The following is a 20124-nucleotide window of genomic DNA, read 5'->3' as shown; positions in this document are numbered from 1 at the left end:
CTGTATTACATTTGAAATATCTAAATCCCCTGGATTGTAATAGCAGGCATTTCTTCATTGGTGCACCATGGAAATATATATATATTTTTAACATTAAGATTCTGTGAGCTGAAATTGCTATAAGGAAAGTGGAAAGCTAAAAGTGAGGAGGGAAAACTCAGACACGTATTCATGAAACATAATGTAGACTTTTTATTAAATCAATCACTTTCCAATATTTCACCCAGTGCCTATAGACACAGCTATAGCCTAGACCTGCTATACCTGTTCAAAATGTATTGGTGACCACAGTTCATTGAACTAAGATCTTTATGTGACAATGGTTTTTTATGGCTTTGCATTGTAGTGTCACCTAGCAGTCACATCTTGTCATCATTAGGTGTATTGTATTCACTGATTTTATGTCTGAATATTGTGATAAGCCTCTGTGTGGCTGTAACTTTGTCGTTTCTAAGTGGTCAGGTTCAGGCGGTATCCATCCGCTGGACTGTCTCCTGCACTACCTCCAGCTCCAGAGGGACTATTTTCTCTGTCAAAATAGACGTTGTACCTGGGCGATACTTGTATCTTCTCTGCCTGAGTAAGAGAAAGAGAGAAGAGAGATAGAGAGAAGATAAGATAGAAATGAATCACTGTTCTGTCAACAACAACAAAAAATTCTCAAATATGCTGTTTAGAATAATAGTTGAAGCAGAGTCTGAGGATGGTGACACCATTTACCTCTTGTCTTTGTACTCTGACTCCTGGTACGGCCTGATGTAGTCCACCCCCTGTTTAGTGATGACACAGATATCTATGTTGTTGCCTGAGCCCAGGTCACTCATGATGCCAGAGTGGATGGCATCCCGGACCAACTGCTTAGCCTCTTCTAACTAGAAGGGCATAGGGATGAGGAGTGAGTGAAGGGATTGGAATGGGGGAGGTAGGTCTGTAATACACCCAGATTAATGTAAACAAACCTGATGCCTTCTTTATGGTGAGTCCAATGACTTAACTCTTGAGACTTGAAGTCTATCGATGTGATGGCATATGAACTACATGTATGACAACCCCTAGCCCGCCTAAGGAAAAGTCACTCACCTCCATATTAGGTTTGAATCTATCCTCCAGAATCCCCAGAGCGGCCAAGTCACCAGACCCTACACAAAACACAAATAGGAATCAATTAAATGTCATTATTTCTAGATGATTCATGACTAGTCGATTAATCAACTAATAATGGCCCACACAATAACAGTATATGGATGTATGCTTATGTATGCTTGACACAGTAGCAGTCCCTCACCCATTGCAAGGTATGGCACATTGTCTATGCTCCCATAGGGCCCCACTGTGTAGAGGTGATTACCGGTGCAGTCCACCCCTCCGAGGATTAGACTGGCCCCTATCTGGCCCCGGTACCTAAACATACACATATGAGATACATTATGAACAAACAAGAATGACTCTTTTGAATCAAACCTATCTGACATGAAAGGCGGTTACATTGGAGCGGCTATTGTGGTGGGTGAGGCGAGTTATTTCAACAGAATGTGATGTTTAAAGGGGCCATCTGCATTTGCTACATCCATTTTTGGACTTTTAAATCAATGATATGTACCTGTTGATTCTTGAAGAATATCACTTATAAATGCCTCATGAGCTTAGTTAAACTGCCGTACCCGTATCAGAACCCAAAATAGAACACTTTTTTTACTCCAATGTTTATAAACAATGTAATTCTAAATAAGCACTGTATAGCCTCAAAACATGGGCCTAAATTCAACCAGTTCAGCTTTAACCCGCAATAACCGATAACTGCATAGCATATCATTGTTTTTGTTTAGGCGATGTCAGAGGTGTAACTGCATTGGAGCTGTCAAACCCAGAAGTGGCGCCGGGCGTTATACTGTACATATCACAGACATTGCCATAGGATGCATTAGTAGAAATACCATGCAGTCGTGTTCGAACACTGGAATGTGTGATGTAATCTATTCTACACCTTGATTAGGCTGATAAAAATCCTTATTATTTTGTTTTTTGATTTTCAATTTGACCACACGAGCAGCTGCTCACCGATTTGACAGCTCCAACGCAGTTACACTTCTGACATCGCCTGAATAAAAACAATTATAAACTGGTGGGTTTCGAGCCCTGAATGTCGATTGGCTGACAGCCGTGGTATATCGTATATAACAGTGTTAAAGATACACACACGCGCACACACACACACACACACACACACACACACACACACACACACACACACACACACACACACACACCTGAATAGCATGTCCTGTAATATGTTTACTGCCATCACGACACGTGGGTTCCTGCCGCTGTTCATAGAAAAGATGGTGAGGTTGGAGGAGAGCAGGTCGGTGGTCTTCTCTGTATCCGCTGCAGTTCCTGCACCACAGCAGCTGAGAGAGGGAGTAGACAGGAGCGGTCAGGAGAACGAGGGATGTGTGGGCATGGATATCTCAAATTAAAGTGACAGCGTACATTTGTTCACTACTCTTTCACTTCTCTCTTCCACACATGACAATCAATTCCATTCTAAACATGTCACACACGGACTTATCCCTTAAACAGGTGTAGGCCTACTCACTACATATTGGGGGAGATGTAGTGGATCTTGGCACACATCTTATCAGCCACCACTTCACCTGAGGTGGCCCGTGTGTCTGCTCCCAGAACCACTCCATCCTGCACAAACAAGGACACAAAGAAAACTCAATTTTTACTATCAGTACACAATTCATTTCCATCATTATTGTATTTTTGTTTTAAGTCACATAAAGACAGGCAAGGATCATAATAATATATCACTATATAAAATTTACTGACATACTCCCACTATATGGAGTCTTCCACTTATTAGAGACGCCTGCCCTTTATCCGCGGACATTGCTCTCACCTTGCACACTACTCCAGCAATGGTGGTCCCTGTCTTCATAGGCTTAGGTGCCTTGGTATGTCCTCCCTCAAGCAGACCCTCCAGAGCAACATTTCTATTTGATAAAGATATAGACTAATCAAACACACTTTAACACAATACCAATAGTGTACCTTAAATTCTTACTAAGAAAAGCCCTATCTAAAGATGACCAGATCAATAAAATTACAATCAGCTGATTAACACGTAGAAGTATGACTTTCATTAAAAGAAAATGCAGACAGAATCCAATTGAACCTTTACAATTATGTAGACTTGCTGGTCTTTTTAGAAATAATATTTACACGATTATACAAGATACGTTACTTTCACTTTTGATATAGGCTTGGTATGAGAAGAGAGAAATAATTACGAAGTTCACTATTTACCCCAAAAATACGAAATGCCTATTATCCTTAAAGATAAAAAGGGAAATCATACCTGGAGACGTTCTCAAAATTAAATCCCGATGCAGGTGTTTCGACAACATTTGATAGCGCCATACCTGAAACACTTTATTTTGCACTCAGTGCTTAGATTTTGACTTCACTACAATCGCGCATTTCAAGTCCCTGGAGAGGTCGCTATTTCCTTGACATGGTGTGACCATATGTGACTGGGGGACGCAGTTTATTCCGTATTTTTCATCCGTGTTCGGGAAATACTGGAAATAGACTTTATGGACTCTCAAATCAAAGGAGTTAGCACAGGCGTAAGTTAATTGTTTTTCATATTTTGTACATGATCCTTTTATACATTTTCATAAATTGAAGCTGCGATTAACAGTGCATTTTGGGACGGACGTAGCCGAATTTACACTGAGGGTTTTAATTCTAGGTTTCCTTGTTGATTTTGTCATTAATTCATCTCAGTAGCCTAAAGCTGAACCTTCAAGGAAAACGTTTATGCATTTAACCTGATAATAATAGACTTATTTAATATTTTCCGAAGAACAAAGTGCTGAATTTACTTTCGTTTTCGAGTCATTCATCTGCAACTCAAGCTCAGGGTAGAAATTAACCTAAACTTTACCACTGATCTAGGATCAGTTTAGCCTCCCCAAATGCCAACCGTAGTTTATCCATTGACTGTAAACTTGATCATAAGGAAAACTAACCTTAAATCATATATTATAAATATGTCATAAATATATTATTATATATCATATTGTAATTGTATGCTCTCCCCATCTAACTGATTATTCATTTATTTATGATTTTTAAATCTCCTACAGACCACCATCTTGGCGGTGACGTTCAATGGAGGGGTTATCATTGGCTCAGATTCCAGGGCGTCCATTGGAGGGTAAGGAGGATCTTCAACACCTATTAACACCTGGAACTAAATTAATCATCTTGCCCCTCCTTTCATCTATACTTCTTTATGATCAAATACAAGTCTGTGACACGCAACATATTAAATAAATCAGCCATCACTTATAGCAATATATACATTTAAACATGTCACCAGGAGTCTCTATCTAATGTGTTTCCAGGAGTCTATCTAATGTGTCTCCAGGAGTCTCTATCTAATGTGTCTCCAGGAGTCTATCTAATGTGTCTCCCTGAGTCTCTATCTAATGTGTCTCCAGGTGTCTCCATCTAATGTGTCTCCAGGAGTCTCTATCTAATGTGTCTCCAGGAGTCTCTATCGAATGTGTCTCCAGGAGTCTCTATCTAATGTGTCTCCAGGAGTCTCTATCTAATGTGTCTCTATCTCCACTTCACCCACAGGTACTACGTGTCCTCTAAGACCATCAACAAGCTGATCCAGGTTCATGACAGGATATTCTGCTGCATCGCCGGCTCCCTGGCAGACGCTCAGGCCGTCACCAAGGCTGCCAAGTTCCAGATCTCCTTTCACAGGTATGGACCACCCTGTCCCTTTCCCTGTCTCTGTCCTTGTCTGGTTCAACATAGCTCATGAGTGTTGATATCAAGCTAATGAAGCTTGATTGATGTGTGATTGATTTGTATTATTATCAGCAATAGGGACACCTCCATTTTAGACCTGGTCTTAGTAGTAATGTGCAGCCTACATTTACCAGAAGCTCTTTTCCAGAAAGCGATTAGGGTTAAGTGCCTTGCTCAACGGCAGATTTGTTTTCACCTAGTCAGCTCGGGGATTCGAACCAGCAACTTTTCGGTTACTGGCCCAAACCTCTTAACCACTAGGCCTCTTGAACTACGATAGACGTAGAAACAAACTGTGGAATAAATCTGATCCTGAATGATGACATGTCTTCTCTGTGTCTATCCTGTGTGATAAGTATTCAGATGGAGTCCCCTCCTCTGGTGAAGGCAGCAGCGTCCGTGTTGAAGGAGCTGTGCTACAACAACAAGGAGGAGCTGCAAGCCGGCTTCATCACTGCAGGCTGGGACAGGAAGAAAGGGCCACAGGTGATGCCATGGGGCGTAACAAACAGACATAGAATAGAGCACGATAGAATAGAACGCACACACACACACACAATTTCTAACCGTTATTTCACCTCTAGGTTTACACGGTGGCCTTGGGCGGTATGTTACTCAGTCAGCCGTTCACCATCGGAGGATCAGGGAGCACGTACATCTACGGTTACGCCGATGCCAAATACAAACCTGACATGAGCAGAGAGGAGTGCCTGCAGTTTGCTACAAATGGTAAAAGTTGATTTTTCCTGTAGAATCTCATAGGCTTCATTGTTTTATTAGAATGGCACTGTTTTCATATAGGATAAAAGACGCCAGATAAGACATTTTATTTTATTGAAAACATCTTCCTGTGGGACAGTGGGACAGGAGAGTGATTGTAGGATGGGTTTGCTATGGGATTATTGGCACTGGAACACAAGAGAGCTGATCCTGAAAAAGTGGACAGATATGCTCTCATACCCATCTCTACCTGCTTTCTGATCTATTTTCCTCTCTTTCCTCCCCTTTGTTTTTCTCCTGTTCACCCCACCTAGCTCTGGCCCTAGCTATGGGCAGAGACAATGTCAGCGGAGGCGTGGCACACCTGGTAGTGATCACCGAGGAGGGGGTGGAGCATGTGGTCATCCCTGGAGACAAGCTACCCAAGTTCCACGATGAGTAGAGTGACACTACAATCAACCAATCAGTGACACTCTGTGAGATGAATCTTCACTCAATCATTCATGGTTGTTCATACATGCAGAACTTGGTGTTCATATGCCTGACTATTCACATCAGTTTTGGGACTGCGGATTGAAAAACAATCATGATTTCCAAGAGACCAATGTGAAAATCTTCTCTGGTTCTGCCTATGTGTTTCATAATCTACACTGTGTTCATGTTGTTTATGTGCATTATATTTTGTTTACTTAATGACCTCTGGGTGGAATCAATAAAATCTTAAGAAAAAATATGTGTACACAGCATGTAAGTGTGTTTGATTATAGATATGTAAATCTGACAGACCCCAATATAATTGAGTAGGCTATTTCTGAGGGAATACGCCCTATTTAATTTGAGGCATCATTAGCAATAGATAATTAGTCAATATTATAAGCCTGTTATAACTAATGCATAACTGTCTGTATCTAAACCTATGTATTTACAAGACAGCAACATACAAATCATTACAATTAGTACATATTGGTACAATTTAAAACTTTTATATGATGAGTGAGAAAGTGCATGATGAGTGCACAAATAGCATACCCCCAAAATATGCTAATCCCTCACCATTACAATAACAGGGGAGGTTGGCACTTTCTCACTCATCATTATTCACGATTCATCCGTAATCATGGTCATGTCCACATGAATGTAGAATGTTTAAAAACATTAAATTCTTATGTACAATGAAAGTGACTCCCAAATGGCACAATACAATATTTCTCATTCATTTCTATTGGGCACAAAATATTCTGAAACACATCCGAAACAAACAGAAAATGCATCCAACACATTTAGAGTCACGTGCTTGATGTAGCCATTGCGTGCTATACATATGAGCCCAAATACTTAACTTTTGAATAGTTTAATACACATATGAGTGAATTTGTCCCAATACTTCTGCTCCCATAAAATGGGGGACTATGTACAAAAAGTGCTGTAATTTCTATACGGTTCATCCGCTATCAATGAAAACACCCTCAAATGAAAGCTGACAGTCTACACTTTAACCTCGTAGTCATTGTATCATTTCAAATCCAAATTGTTGGAGTACAGAGCCAAACCAAAAACGAAAACGTTTATTGAGAAATTATATCAGCCTCTCACCTGCCGGTCTGTGACTGACAATGTAACTTTCATTTTCAGTTTATGCCAGAAAATGGTGGACGAGACAGAAATGAACGACGGTTCCTTGCTCAAATATATTTAAGAGTTGATTCTTAATACAACAGTATAGTTGAATAGTAATCATTCGTGTATGTCCTAAATGAGCCTTCGTTTGGTGTTTTCTTTTTCTTTTCATTTTATTTCGCGTTGAATCAATAGGCTTCTCACACACCGTGCGCACTGCACAGGTATCAGCGCGACCAGCCACAAAACTAAAGTGCTTCAATATGTTGGATGAATCATCAGAGCCAGGGTGGCTATCCGAAGAAGTCAAAACTGGGGTGAGTATCATTTAATGACATGTTTGGACCAGGAATTGATGTTAGCCTAGAGAAGTGTTCTCATTGTAAAATCTTGGGGTGTGCATTCTGTTTTTGTTTTATTTTTATTAACGAATAAACACAGTATTTTGGTTCATGTCAAAGTGAACGTAACTGTGTTGAGTCATTCAATTGAGTCATTTAATTATGCACTTAATCAAAATTGTGTCTGTGCTTTGCTTTCAGACCACCATCATTGCTATTGAGTTTGATGGAGGTGTGGTGCTGGGCTCTGACTCTCGAGTGTCTGCTGGGTAAGTCGCTGTTCCAAGTCTTAGAGAGACAATCATTTACTATGAACATTAAAAAAGTCCTCCCTCAAACCTCAGTTTGCCCTCCACCCATCCCCCCTCTTCCCTCCTTCCCTCATAGGGAGACTGTGGTGAACCGGGTGATGAACAAGCTCTCTCTCCTCCATGACAAGATCTACTGCGCCCTGTCAGGCTCAGCTGCAGACGCCCAGACCATTGCTGAGATGGTCAACTACCAGCTGGATGTGCACAGGTGTTTCCCACTGCATGGCTATGTATTGTGGTCGGCAATAGCTCTAGTGCTATGTGTAACACATTTTGTTGAGTTAAATGTATGGAAAAGGTTTTCTAGACTGACACTGTGCATTTTCACGTGTTCTCATGGGGGGTTGCTTATATAGACGCAGTTAAAGAATTCTGCTATTGAGCTGTGACTTGTGACCTCTTGAACTCAGCATTGAGGTTGGAGAGGATCCTCAAGTTCGTTCAGCTGCCACTCTGGTGAAAAACATCTCGTACAAGTACAAAGAAGAGCTGTCAGCACATCTCATTGTTGCCGGGTGGGACAAGAGAGGAGGGGGACAGGTTAGTCATTACATTGGTATTTTGTATTTATTAGGGATCCAGTAGCTACTCTTTCTGGGGTCCAAACACATTAAGGCACTTACATCACACCTAAAACAAAACACAAAACAGTACATCATATAACATCATTACACCACTACATATCTACAATACAAAATGTAAAGTATTACAGTGTACATGTGTGTAGAGTGCGTGAGTTAGCGTCTGTGTGCGTGTGCCTGTACCTGTGTGTGTCTCTTCACACTCCCCGCTGTTCCATAAAGTGTATTATTATTGTTTTTTTTTTATCTGATTCTACTGCTTGCATCAGTTACCTGATGTGGAATAGAGTTCCATGTACTCAATACTCTATGTAGTACTGTCCGCCTCCCATAGACTTGGGGATTGTGAAGAGACCTCTGGTGGCATGTCTTGTGAGGTACGCATGGGTGTCTGAGCTGTGTGCTAGTAGTTTAAACAGACAGCTCGGCGCATTCAGCTTGTCAACACTCCTTACAAAAACAAGTAGTGATGAAGTCAATCTCTCTTCCACTTTGAGCCATGAGAGATTGACATGCATATCGTTTATGTTAGCTCCCCGTGTACTTTTAAGGGGCAGCCGTGCTGCCCTGTTCTGAGCCAATTGTAATTTTCCTTTGTCCCTCTTTTTGGCACCTGACCACACTACTGAACAGTAGTCCAGGTGCGACAAAACTACCTGCCTTGTTGATAATGTTGTTAAGAAGCGCTTTATTATGGACAGACTTCTCCCCATCTTAGCTACTGTTGTATCAGTACATTTTGACCATTACAGTTTAGTCACCTCAACTTGCTCAATTTTCTCATTCTTATTTTTTTTACACCCCCTTTTTCTCCCCAATTTTGTGGTATCCAATTGCTGGTAGTTACTGTCTTGTCTCATCGCTACAACTCCCTCATGGACTTGGGAGAGTCATGTGTCCTCCGAAACACAACCCAACCAAGCCGCACTGCTTCTTAACACAGCGCGCATCCAACCTGGAAGCCAGCCGCACCAATGTGTCAGAGGAAACACTGTACACCTAGCGACCTGGTCAGTGTGCACTGCACCCGGCCCGCCACAGGAGTCGCTAGTGCATGATGAGATAAGGATATCCCTGCCGGCCAAGCCCTCCCTAACCCGGACGACGCTGGGCCAATTGTGCAATGCCCCATGGGCCTCCCGGTCGCGGCCGGCTGCGATGGAGCCTGGGCTCGACCCCAGAGTCTCTGGTGGCACAGCCCTAGACCACTGCGCCACCCGGGAGGCCCCAATTTCCACATTATTCATTATAAGATTTAGTTGAGGTTTTGTCCCAAAATGATTTGTCCCAAATTCAATGCTGTATGTTTTTGAAATATTTAGGACTGACTTATTCCTTGCCACCCATTCTGAAACTAATTTCAGCTCTTTGTTAAGTGTTGCGGTCATTTCAGTCACTGTAGTAGCTGATGTGTATAGTGGTGAGTCATCCGCATACATAGACACACTTGCTTTACTCAAAGACAGAGCCATGTCGTTAGTAAAGTTTTTTTTTTTTAGTATGGGGCCTAAACAGCTGGATTATGTTGGAGAAGCATCCATTAAAGAACACCCTCTGTGGTGGCAGGTAGCCTAGTGGTTAAAGCTTTGGACTAGTAACCGGAAGGTTTCAAGATCAAATCCCTGAGCTGACAATGTAAAAATCTGTTGTTTGGCCCCTGAACAAGGCAGTTAACCCACTGTTCCTAGGCTGTCATTGAAAATAAGAATTTGTTCTTAACTGACTTGCCTAGTTAAATCAAAGTAAAATATATATTTTTTAAAGACAGGTAACTCTTTATCCACAATATAGCAGGGGGTGTAAAGCCATAACGCATACGTTTATCCAGCAGTAAACTATGATCGATAATGTCAAAAGCTGCACTGAAGTCTAGCAAAACAGCTCCCACAATCTTTTTATCATACATTTCTGTTCTGCCAATCATCAGTAATTTGTGTAGGTGTTGTGCTTGTTGAATGTCCTTCCCTATAAGTGTGCTGAAAGTCTGTTGCCAATTTGTTTGCTGTAAAATAGCATTGTATCTGGCCAAATACAATTAGTTCCAAATGTTGACTAAGGGTTGGTAACAGGCTGATTAAATAGAAATGCCACATCTATAAACACTAGTCCAAACTGTATTAATTGATTTTTGTGTCCCTTTCAGGAAATGTTCTTGCATCTGGAACAGTTTCACTAATCCCTGAAGCTTAGACGAGGTCATTTTAAATATAAATTTTTTGTTAAATAGTTTTGAGTGTTTCCTCAACAAAATGTACCATGAGTACAATTACAGAATCAAACTCAGCTGCCTCAAACTCACAGTTGTTCACTAGTCTGCATAATATTGAACTTTTTCAGAGTTTGCTAGGTTGCTGTGCTCAAGCATTCCCCTCTCATTGACCCCTCCCAGGTGTATGTGACCCTCAATGGCCTGTTGTCCAGACAACCCTTTGCGGTCGGCGGCTCCGGAAGCTCCTACGTCTATGGGTTTGTTGATGCAGAGTACCGGAAGGCCATGAGCAAAGAGGACTGCCAACAGTTTGTTGTCAACAGTGAGTGACCAAAAGTGTACTTTTAAAATAAAATAAATGTGTTGATGTCCAGTTATGACCTAAACAGCATGAATTAGAAGCTGTTAAGATGTGTCATTTGTCAATAATATGCTCTCACTTGCTCTCTTTCTTCACCTCTCCTCTCTCAGCACTTTCATTGGCCATGAGTCGAGATGGTTCCAGCGGAGGTGTGGCCTACCTTGTCACTATTGATGAAAAAGGTGCAGAGGAGAAATGCATCCTGGGTAACGAGTTGCCCACATTTTATGATCAGTGAACACTGGCTTGTGGAAACAGTAACACTGAAGTTGTCGTAGTTATGAAACAGTGAGTGGACACCTTACGAACAAACAGTACTATTAAATCTACACAGGATATAGAATGTTTGGATAGGGGTATGAATCATGCTGGCACAATGTCAAATATTCTCACTACACATGCCACTTTCAAAATTATTCATAATTGTTATGCCCTCTGTTGAAGAAACTGATTTTATTTTGGGTAGCCAGGGACCTGAAGCTGGACTGTGTTTTTGGGTGATTCACAAGTAAATTCAACTTTCCCATGGATATTTCTCTGCATGTTTTTTTCAACCCCAAAACAACTATTCAAGAAGTATTCTGCCACCATCAAAAGTAATGATAATTTTAGTTATTATGATTATGTCTACCATATATAATGACGCGTTCAAAGCAACTGGGAACTCGGATATCTCTGACTTCCGACTTCAGCATGTTCAAAACAACTGGGAACTTGGAAATAAACTAGCTCCGACTGGGACAAATCGTTTTGAATGTTCATCCAACTCGGAATTCCAACTCAGGAACTCTGGCCTCTTTCTAGAGCTCCGAACTTTCTGACCTGAAGCTCACTGATGTCATGATTTCACCTCGTTTTTTTCAGAGTTCCCAGTTGCACTGGTGAGGTCATGGGAATATTCGTATCAAATTGTATTAATTTTAGGTGATTAGTCATCAGTTACAAAGTGGATATGAAGCCTGGCTTAAAATAATTATCCTAACCTGCTGCGTAAATTCTCCTGCTTCGAAAAGTCAAATCTGACGTTAATTTGACAAAAGCTGGATTCCTTCAAACCATGACCGGTTCTTCGGCTGTCCCCATAGGAGAAACCTTTGTGGTTCCAGGTATAACTATTTTGGGTTCCATGTAGAACCTTCTGTGGAAAGGGATCTACATGAAACCCAAAAGGCTTCTTCAAAAGGTGGGGAGAGCTGAAGAGCCCTTTTAGATTCTAGATAGCACATTCTTTCTAAGAGTGTAGGGTAAACCTGTTACCATAGAGTACCACAGTATTAGTCATAATACCCATAAAACCTAGTGGTCAAACAGTGAAATTGTTCCAATCGCTTTTCCACCATTCATATTTCCAATAGGGGATTTTAGAAACACTTAAAATAAGGGCTGTGTTTCATTTTAGGCTTACCCTGGCGGTAAGAATCTTTGGATTATCTATCTAATGTTAGTTAAATGTAGTAATGAATAAATTGGCTACATTTCTTTCAATGGACAATTCTGTAAACTGTCTTGTGCAAGTTTTAAATTGACATAATACCTGTTAGCAAAGGTGTCAGATAGAGATGATGTGCAGGAGCTTGCATGGATTTGTAGTTTTGTATTATGTCTACTTTAATGCTGATTAGCATGTTCAAATATGAGAGTAAATAGAGCCGAATATATCGATAAAAGTCACCTTGTCCGAGACAGATTTACATGGTTATCAAAATGTAACCCCAGGGTAAGCATACAGGAAACACTGCCCTGGCCTCAAAGACAAGTTTTTAACTCCTTACTACTTTTTTTTTGCTATTTAGCAACTACTTAGTATGTTAGCTAAGCCTAACTATTTTAGCTAACCCTTCCCCTAACCCTTTAACCTAACTTAACCCCTAGCCCAGCTAACATTAGCCACCTAGCTAGAATTAGTAAAATATTGTAATGAAACAGGCAGGGAGCAGGACTCGAACCCTCGACCTTCTAGTCCGAGGTTCGGCGCACTGTCGACTGTGCCGCAAAAGCGTTCTCGTGCGGCAGTGTCGATTTCCGCGCTTAAAAACCCAGGGTCGCTTATAAACCCAGGGTCGTTACACTATCATTCGTAACACATAGTACGAAATGGGTGATGGAAATCCACAAATGAATATATACCATTTGAGTGTTGTGGATTTATGTACAGAATAATATGAAATGCTAAGAGACAAGATTGAATAAATGAATGGTGGAAAAACGATGCTAGGTTTTATGGGTATTATGACACCTCCACTGTGGGGATCTATTAACCACTATGTGCAAGCATTATTGTCTGGTATTTATTATGGCACAGAATAAACGCTAAATGGAAAGGTGCTTGATATTGTGGAGAATAATGTCGCCTGAGTTTAAGGCATATGTGAAATTGAAACTAAAACGCAGACTGAAAACAGCTGAAAAAATCCATTCCGTGGAAAGATCTCCGCGAATTCGCAGGTTTGACATCGCTCACCTTTTAATTAATAGGTTATAGATTAAAAACAATTATAGACGACAAAAATGATGCTTAGAACGTGCGTGTTCGCTATGGCTGTAGGTCTATGCATTGACATAACCACATTTTGCGCCACTGGTTTTGGCGCATCTATTCCCAAAACTGGACCAATAAGTTTTGACGTTTTCGGAAGTATGTTGCGTCTATGGGTTGTAGCGGGGATTCGATTAGTTATACTATTTGGTGTATCGCTACTCACACTAGGATCGATTAAACCCGTATTGAAGCGCTGGTTAGCAGTGCACTGTTTCCTTGCCCCGGTCTACGAGACCGGGCAACTGATGCTGCATGGCAGTTCACCGGAGAGCACTCATGGATCCTTGGGGGGTCCAAGTTTGTGGCTATTGTGTACCGCGGCAGCAGCTGCTGCAGCCCTGTTTTGGGAGAAAACCTTCCCTGACAGCAGCGAAGAAAGTCACGGGAAAGAGAAGACACAGAAGGCACGAGTGCTGTTCATGAGAGTCCTCTACTTCTACAGACCTGACACCCTCCTTTTGGTTGGAGCGTTTATATTCCTGTCACTGGCTGTCCTCTGTAAGTATTTTATTGTTTTAACACAATTACTGAGTATTATGTGATGATGATCATTATGATGATGATGGCGAGTATGATGAGGATGATGACGGCGGTGTGCGTTTTCAGGTGAAATGTTCATCCCATTCTATACAGGAAAGGTGATTGACATCTTGGCTTCCCAGTACAAGTGGAATGACTTTCTCACAGCTATCATCCTCATGGGGCTCTACTCTTTGGGAAGGTGAGCAGATACACGAGAGAGCTTCCTACCTGTTTTTCATCACTACGGCCTTCATCAGTTTCGCACCTTACATATTGTAGTTTGTGTTATGTATGTATGTAACGGTTATTGAATACACGGATTTCACCGCTGCAAGTGAACATCAACATCAGGTTGATTATTTCAACACTGCAACAGTTTATGGTGTCTGTTTCAGCTCTTTCAGTGCAGGTTGTCGAGGAGGCCTCTTCATGTGTGCCATCAACAGCTTCACCTCTCGAATGAAAGTAGAGCTGTTTGGGGCCCTGGTGAAGCAGGAGATCAGCTTCTTTGAGACCATCAAGACAGGTAGAGACACGTTTATTGATTACCCCAAACAAGAACTAATGATCAGTATGCGATCTGTTGTCTTGCTGGAATGTGTGGCATCCTTGTTTGTTCATGAAATGACTGTAACTGGAATGCACTTCCTATTGAACTTCCTCTGTCTTCCGATGTGTGGCTGAATATCTGTTGAACACCCCATCAGTTGGTTCTTCTACGCTCCTTGGTTATTCGACGAAGTTGCAGCAATTTACTTTCACCTCTGAACTCTCGTAGGTGACATCACGTCCAGGCTGTCCACAGACACCACTAAGATGGCCCGGGCGGTGGCCCTGAATGTCAACGTCCTACTGAGGACCCTCATTAAGATTGTGGGTATGCTGTCGCTCATGATGAGCCTGTCCTGGAAGCTCACTCTGCTCATGCTGATGGAGACGCCTGTCACCGGCCTGCTGCAAGGCGTCTATGACAACTATTACCTGGTATAGTACAATCTATCTAGAACCTAAAAAACCTACATAGAACCCAATAGGGTTCTACCTGGAACCAAAAATGGTTATCCTATGGGGACAGCTGTGGAACCCTTTTGGAACCCTTTTTTCTAAGAGTGTACTGTTTGTGTCCAGATCAGAAGGTCCTGAACTAATCTATTGGTCCCTGCGAACCCTGAAATAAATCCCTGAAATGATCTAATGCAGAAGGCCCTGACATGTTTTTTGTGAAAATACAGTACATGAGATGGTGACTGCTAAATGTACTGGGTAACCTTATAAAATAAAGTCTAGTAAATGTTATTGTGTATTGACTGTTCCTCAGAGGCTCACTAAGGAGGTGCAGGACTCCATGGCCAGGGCGAACGAGGCAGCGGGAGAAACAGTAGCTGGAATCCGGACCGTGCGAAGCTTTAACACAGAGCGGAGTGAGGCTAGTCATTATGACCACAGGTTGATGGACACCCACACTCTCAAGACCAGGCGGGACACCGTCAGGGCAGTGTACGTGCTCCTGAGAAGAGTGAGTATGCAGGGATCACTCCCTGTCCCCTTAGGCTCAGAAGAGTTGAATGCTTCTGATGTGATCTTTATGTGTTCTTCAGTGTATGTACTTATGTGTGTGTGTGTGTGTGTGCGTGTGTGTGTGCGTGTGTGTGTGTGCGCGTGCGCGTGTGTGTGTGTTAAAGCTAACAGCGCTGGTAATGCAGGTGGCCATGCTGTACTATGGCAGACTGTTTATCCAGCGAGGTCAGATGAGCACTGGGAACCTGGTCTCTTTCATCCTCTACCAGTCTAACCTGGGAACCAACATCAGGGTAGGCAACTACCAGTGTGACTGTTTGAGCAAGGCGAGGCACAGGATCACTAATCAAATATATTAACTAACCAATAGTAATATTGTCATTACATAGTACATAGTAATGGGAAAGTTTGATTGAAGAGGCAAGTAATACTAATGTTAGGGAATGAAAAAATAAACATGTTTAATGTCTGAGATACTGTTGAACATTTTGTCTAACTATTGTTTATTGAGTTACGATTATACATCTGTATAATACATCTGCCCTCTCCAGACTTTGATTTACATCTTTGGCGACATGCTGAACTCGGTGGGGGCGGCTGGTAAGGTGTTTGAGTATCTGGACAGAGAGCCCCAGGTCAGCACCAAGGGGACCCTCCAACCAGAGACCTTAACTGGACACGTCCACTTCCACAACCTCTCCTTCTCCTACCCCACCCGCCAGGAGCGCAAAGTACTGCAGGTAAAGCTCACCTGGGAGAAGGATGGCACAATTCTGGAAACATGAGAAAACCCTAACTGGCAGTTTTGCCATCACCACATTTTTGACTTCACGTGTACCCATTGCTAAGGTAGTGTGTCATTGGCTCTCTGCTTGTCTTAGGGCTTCTCTCTGGAGCTGAGGCCGGGTCAGCTGACTGCTCTGGTGGGGCCGTCAGGAGGGGGGAAGAGCACCTGTGTTAGTCTGCTGGAGAGGTTCTATCAGCCTCAGCAGGGAGAGATCCTATTGGATGGACAACCACTGCACAGCTACCAGCACCACTACCTACACAGGAAGGTAGTATAGAAAGCTACCAGCACCAGCACCAGCACGCCTGCACAGCAAAGTCATAAGACACAGATATTGACACATTTACAGTGGGGCAAAAAAGTATTTAGTCAGCCACCAATTGTGCAAGTTCTCCCACTTAAAAAGATGAGAGAGGCCTGTAATTTTCATCATAGGTACACTTCAACTATGACAGACAAAATGAGAGAAAAAAAATCCAGAAAATCACATTGTAGGATTTTTAATGAATGTATTTGCAAATTATGGTGGAAAATAAGTATTTGGTCAATAACAAAAGTTTATCTCAATATTTTGTTATATACCCTTTGTTGGTAATGACAGAGGTCAAACGTTTTCTGTAAGTCTTCACAAGGTTTTCACACACTGTTGCTGGTATTTTTGGCCCATTCCTCCATGCAGATCTCCTCTAGAGCAGTGATGTTTTGGGGCTGTTGCTGGGAAACACGGACTTTCAACTCCCTCCAAATATTTTCTATGGGGTTGAGATCTGGAGACTGGCTAGGCCACTCCAGGACCTTGAAATGCTTCTTACGAAGCCACTCCTTCGTTGCCCGGGCGGTGTGTTTGGGATCATTGTCATGCTGAAAGACCCAGCCACGTTTCATCTTCAATGCCCTTGCTGATGGAAGGAGGTTTTCACTCAAAATCTCACGATGCATGGCCCCATTCATTCTTTCCTTTACATGGATCAGTCGTCCTGGTCCCTTTGCAGAAAAAAAGCCCCAAAGCATGATGTTTCCACCCCCATGCTTCACAGTAGGTATGGTGTTCTTTGGATGCAATTCAGCATTCTTTATCCTCCAAACACGACGAGTTGAGTTTTTACCAAAAAGGTATATTTTGGTTTCATCTGACCATATGACATTCTCCCAATCTTCTTCTGGATCATCCAAATGCTCTCTAGCAAACTTCAGACGGGCCTGGACATGTACTGGCTTAAGCAGAGGGACACGTCTGGCACTGCAGGATTTGAGTCCCTGGCGGCGTAGTGTGTTACTGATGGTAGGCTTTGTTACTTTGGTCCCAGCTCTCTGCAGGTCATTCACTAGGTCTCCCCGTGTGGTTCTGGGATTTTTGCTCACCGTTCTTGTGATAATTTTGACCAGACAGGGTGAGATCTTGCGTGGAGCCCCAGATTGAGGGAGATTATTAGTGGTCTTGTATGTCTTCCATTTCCTAATAATTGCTCCCACAGTTGATTTCTTCAAACCAAGCTGCTTACCTATTGCAGATTCAGTCTTCCCAGCCTGGTGCAGGTCTACAATTTTGTTTCTGGTGTCCTTTGACAGCTCTTTGGTCTTGGCCATAGTGAAGTTTGGAGTGTGACTGTTTGAGGTTGTGGACAGGTGTCTTTTATATTGATAACAAGTTCAAACAGGTGCCATTAATACAGGTAATGAGGGGAGGACAGAGGAGCCTCTTAAAGAAGAAGTTACAGGTCTGTGAGAGACAGAAATCTTGCTTGTTTGTAGGTGACCAAATACTTATTTTCCACCATAATTTGCAAATAAATTAATAAAAAATCCTACAATGTGAATTTCTGGATTTTTTTTCTCATTTTGTCTGTCATAGTTGAAGTGTACCTATGATGAAAATTACAGGCCTCTCTCATCTTTTTAAGTGGGAGAACTTGCACAATTGGTGGCTGACTAAATACTTTTTTTGCCCCACTGTACATCTCTAGAGAAAGCATAGCAGTCAAGATAACCAACTTTACCATGCCTGTATGGCTACCAACATCATATACATTTCGCTTGAGAAGAAACATAGCAATGGTTTTGATTGGCTGATTGGTGATTGGTTTTGCCCTATGATTGGTTTTGCCCTACCAGGTAGCCATGGTGGGCCAGGAACCTGTTCTGTTCTCTGGGTCCATCAAGGACAACATTGCCTACGGCCTGGCAGACTGCTCTTTGGAGAGGGTGCAGGAAGCTGCTCGCAGAGCCAACGCCCACAGCTTCATCAGCCAACTGGAGAAGGGTTATGACACAGGTACACTGGCAAATAGGAATATTATATATATTACTAGTGGATGACCACAAGGAGAGACTTGATAAATGTACTGTTTGTCCATCTATTAGATGTAGGAGAGCGGGGTGGTCAGATGTCCGGTGGTGAGAAGCAGCGTATTGCCATCGCCAGAGCTCTGATCAGAGAGCCACAGGTCCTCATCCTGGACGAGGTCACCAGCGCACTAGACACTGAGAGCGAACACATGGTACGGCATCCCCCCACACATAAACTAGAATGCTTTAGCCTTCCATCATTCATACTCTCAATACGGTTAGTGCTAGCGGTTTCACGTTCGTAGCTATAGCTAGCATTGACATTCTCAAAAGGGTTAGCGCTAGCTAGCGGTTTCACTCAGATGTTCCCTCTGTCTCAGGTCCAGGAGGCCCTGGCTAGCTGCCCCTCCCAGACCCTGCTGGTGATTGCTCACAGACTGAAGACCATCGAGAGGGCAGATCAGATCATTCTGATTGACCAAGGAACCGTCCTGGAGCAGGGCACTCACCAGCAGTTGATGGACAGGAAGGGGGGCTACTACAAACTAAGAGAGAGACTCTTCACAGAAGACGACACGTCACATTGACCAAAGAAATCCTCCTGTTTGAACTGTAAATATTGATGTAATTTTCTCACTTTCACTCTGACCAATACTCACAACCTCCCAATGTACTGTAAATTACATGTACATCAAAAATGTATTTAAATATTGAATATAGTTAGGTATATATTTTTACTTCATAGGAGATGGACACTTCTGTTGGTGACATTTTATTATGTTGTATGACTCTAGGAGTGGTTTTTATTTTATTTTATTGTATTCTTACTATTCTTCTATTTCTTAATGTTCGATAAAGAAATAGAAGGGCAATGAGTGACCCACGTTATAAAGCCATTTATGATGTTCTGGAGCAAAGGTCTCTTATGTTGTCTAACCAAGGGAATAAATGATCTATTAAACATTTTAACCTCTCGCTAAACCACCTCTAATTTAATCTGACGCTTGTTTTACATTTCCTGTAAAACTTCCACACCTATTGTTGTGAATGCTTTTGTCGTATAGTATAGTCATTTTGTAGTATGTATCAGTGACAGACTTATCTACAGCCATTTTGTGGCAAAGTGTAGCCTAAGCATTGGCTTAGAGATGAAATGTTTTCCCAGTATTTTTTATTGTGCGTGAGTTTTTATGTACATTTTGGTCCACATGAGTGTATACATGAGCACATTTTGTTGTGTTACGGGATGAATGTTATTTTACCACACAGAGCACAAAGTCCCTGGAGGCCAGTCCCTTGTTCATTACCGACGTTTATGGTAGTTTGCCTGGCTGCACCACAACAAGATGTCAGAAATCCACCATCGGAGAACAATAACACATATAAACACAGACCTCAGGTCAGATAATGGCAAACATTTGATCACCAGACATGCAACTAGTACACATCACCATGAACTGGCAGCAGTCAATTGTCATCCGAATCTTCACGTTTTG

General features: G+C 42.2%; 4 protein-coding genes across 6 annotated transcripts; 3 read left to right on the top strand and 1 right to left on the bottom strand.

The window, feature by feature from the left end:
* Positions 1-168: 168 nt before the first annotated feature.
* Positions 169-3552, bottom strand: psmb13a (proteasome 20S subunit beta 13a). Of its 3 annotated transcripts, none has more exons than XM_021560566.2 (8): positions 3365-3552; positions 2906-2999; positions 2597-2694; positions 2268-2408; positions 1286-1401; positions 1081-1139; positions 721-872; positions 169-576 (listed from the first exon to the last, which is right to left on the bottom strand). In XM_021560566.2, the coding sequence occupies exons 1-8, from the start codon at positions 3424-3426 to the stop codon at positions 465-467; spliced, it is 834 nt and encodes a 277-aa protein (XP_021416241.2). In that variant the 5' UTR covers positions 3427-3552; the 3' UTR covers positions 169-464. The 3 variants fall into 3 exon arrangements, with proteins under 3 accessions (XP_021416241.2, XP_036827289.1, XP_021416242.2); XM_036971394.1 differs by having other exon boundaries at positions 169-572; XM_021560567.2 differs by having other exon boundaries at positions 721-770.
* Positions 3491-6290, top strand: psmb12 (proteasome 20S subunit beta 12). Its single transcript, XM_021560570.2, has 6 exons — positions 3491-3635; positions 4158-4228; positions 4657-4788; positions 5193-5322; positions 5421-5565; positions 5871-6290. The coding sequence occupies exons 1-6, from the start codon at positions 3603-3605 to the stop codon at positions 5996-5998; spliced, it is 639 nt and encodes a 212-aa protein (XP_021416245.2). The 5' UTR covers positions 3491-3602; the 3' UTR covers positions 5999-6290.
* An 860-nt stretch (positions 6291-7150) lies between these two features.
* psmb9a (proteasome 20S subunit beta 9a) lies at positions 7151-11506 on the top strand. The gene is made up of 6 exons (XM_021560569.2): positions 7151-7490; positions 7716-7783; positions 7902-8033; positions 8236-8365; positions 10796-10937; positions 11087-11506. Exons 1-6 carry the CDS (start codon positions 7437-7439, stop codon positions 11212-11214), a joined length of 654 nt encoding a protein of 217 aa, XP_021416244.1. The 5' UTR covers positions 7151-7436; the 3' UTR covers positions 11215-11506.
* A 1389-nt stretch (positions 11507-12895) lies between these two features.
* Positions 12896-19605, top strand: LOC110488345 (antigen peptide transporter 2). Its single transcript, XM_021560565.2, has 11 exons — positions 12896-14013; positions 14122-14236; positions 14433-14563; positions 14816-15021; positions 15356-15553; positions 15720-15848; positions 16107-16295; positions 16437-16610; positions 18455-18614; positions 18704-18840; positions 19009-19605. Exons 1-11 carry the CDS (start codon positions 13485-13487, stop codon positions 19213-19215), a joined length of 2175 nt encoding a protein of 724 aa, XP_021416240.2. The 5' UTR covers positions 12896-13484; the 3' UTR covers positions 19216-19605.
* The last annotated feature ends 519 nt before the right edge of the window (positions 19606-20124 follow it).

Source organism: Oncorhynchus mykiss, chromosome 32 (genome assembly GCF_013265735.2).
Source record: "Oncorhynchus mykiss isolate Arlee chromosome 32, USDA_OmykA_1.1, whole genome shotgun sequence".
Classification (NCBI taxonomy): domain Eukaryota; kingdom Metazoa; phylum Chordata; class Actinopteri; order Salmoniformes; family Salmonidae; genus Oncorhynchus; species Oncorhynchus mykiss.
Note: the sequence above shows the minus strand (reverse complement) of the source record. Positions and strands in the feature narration are given on the sequence as shown.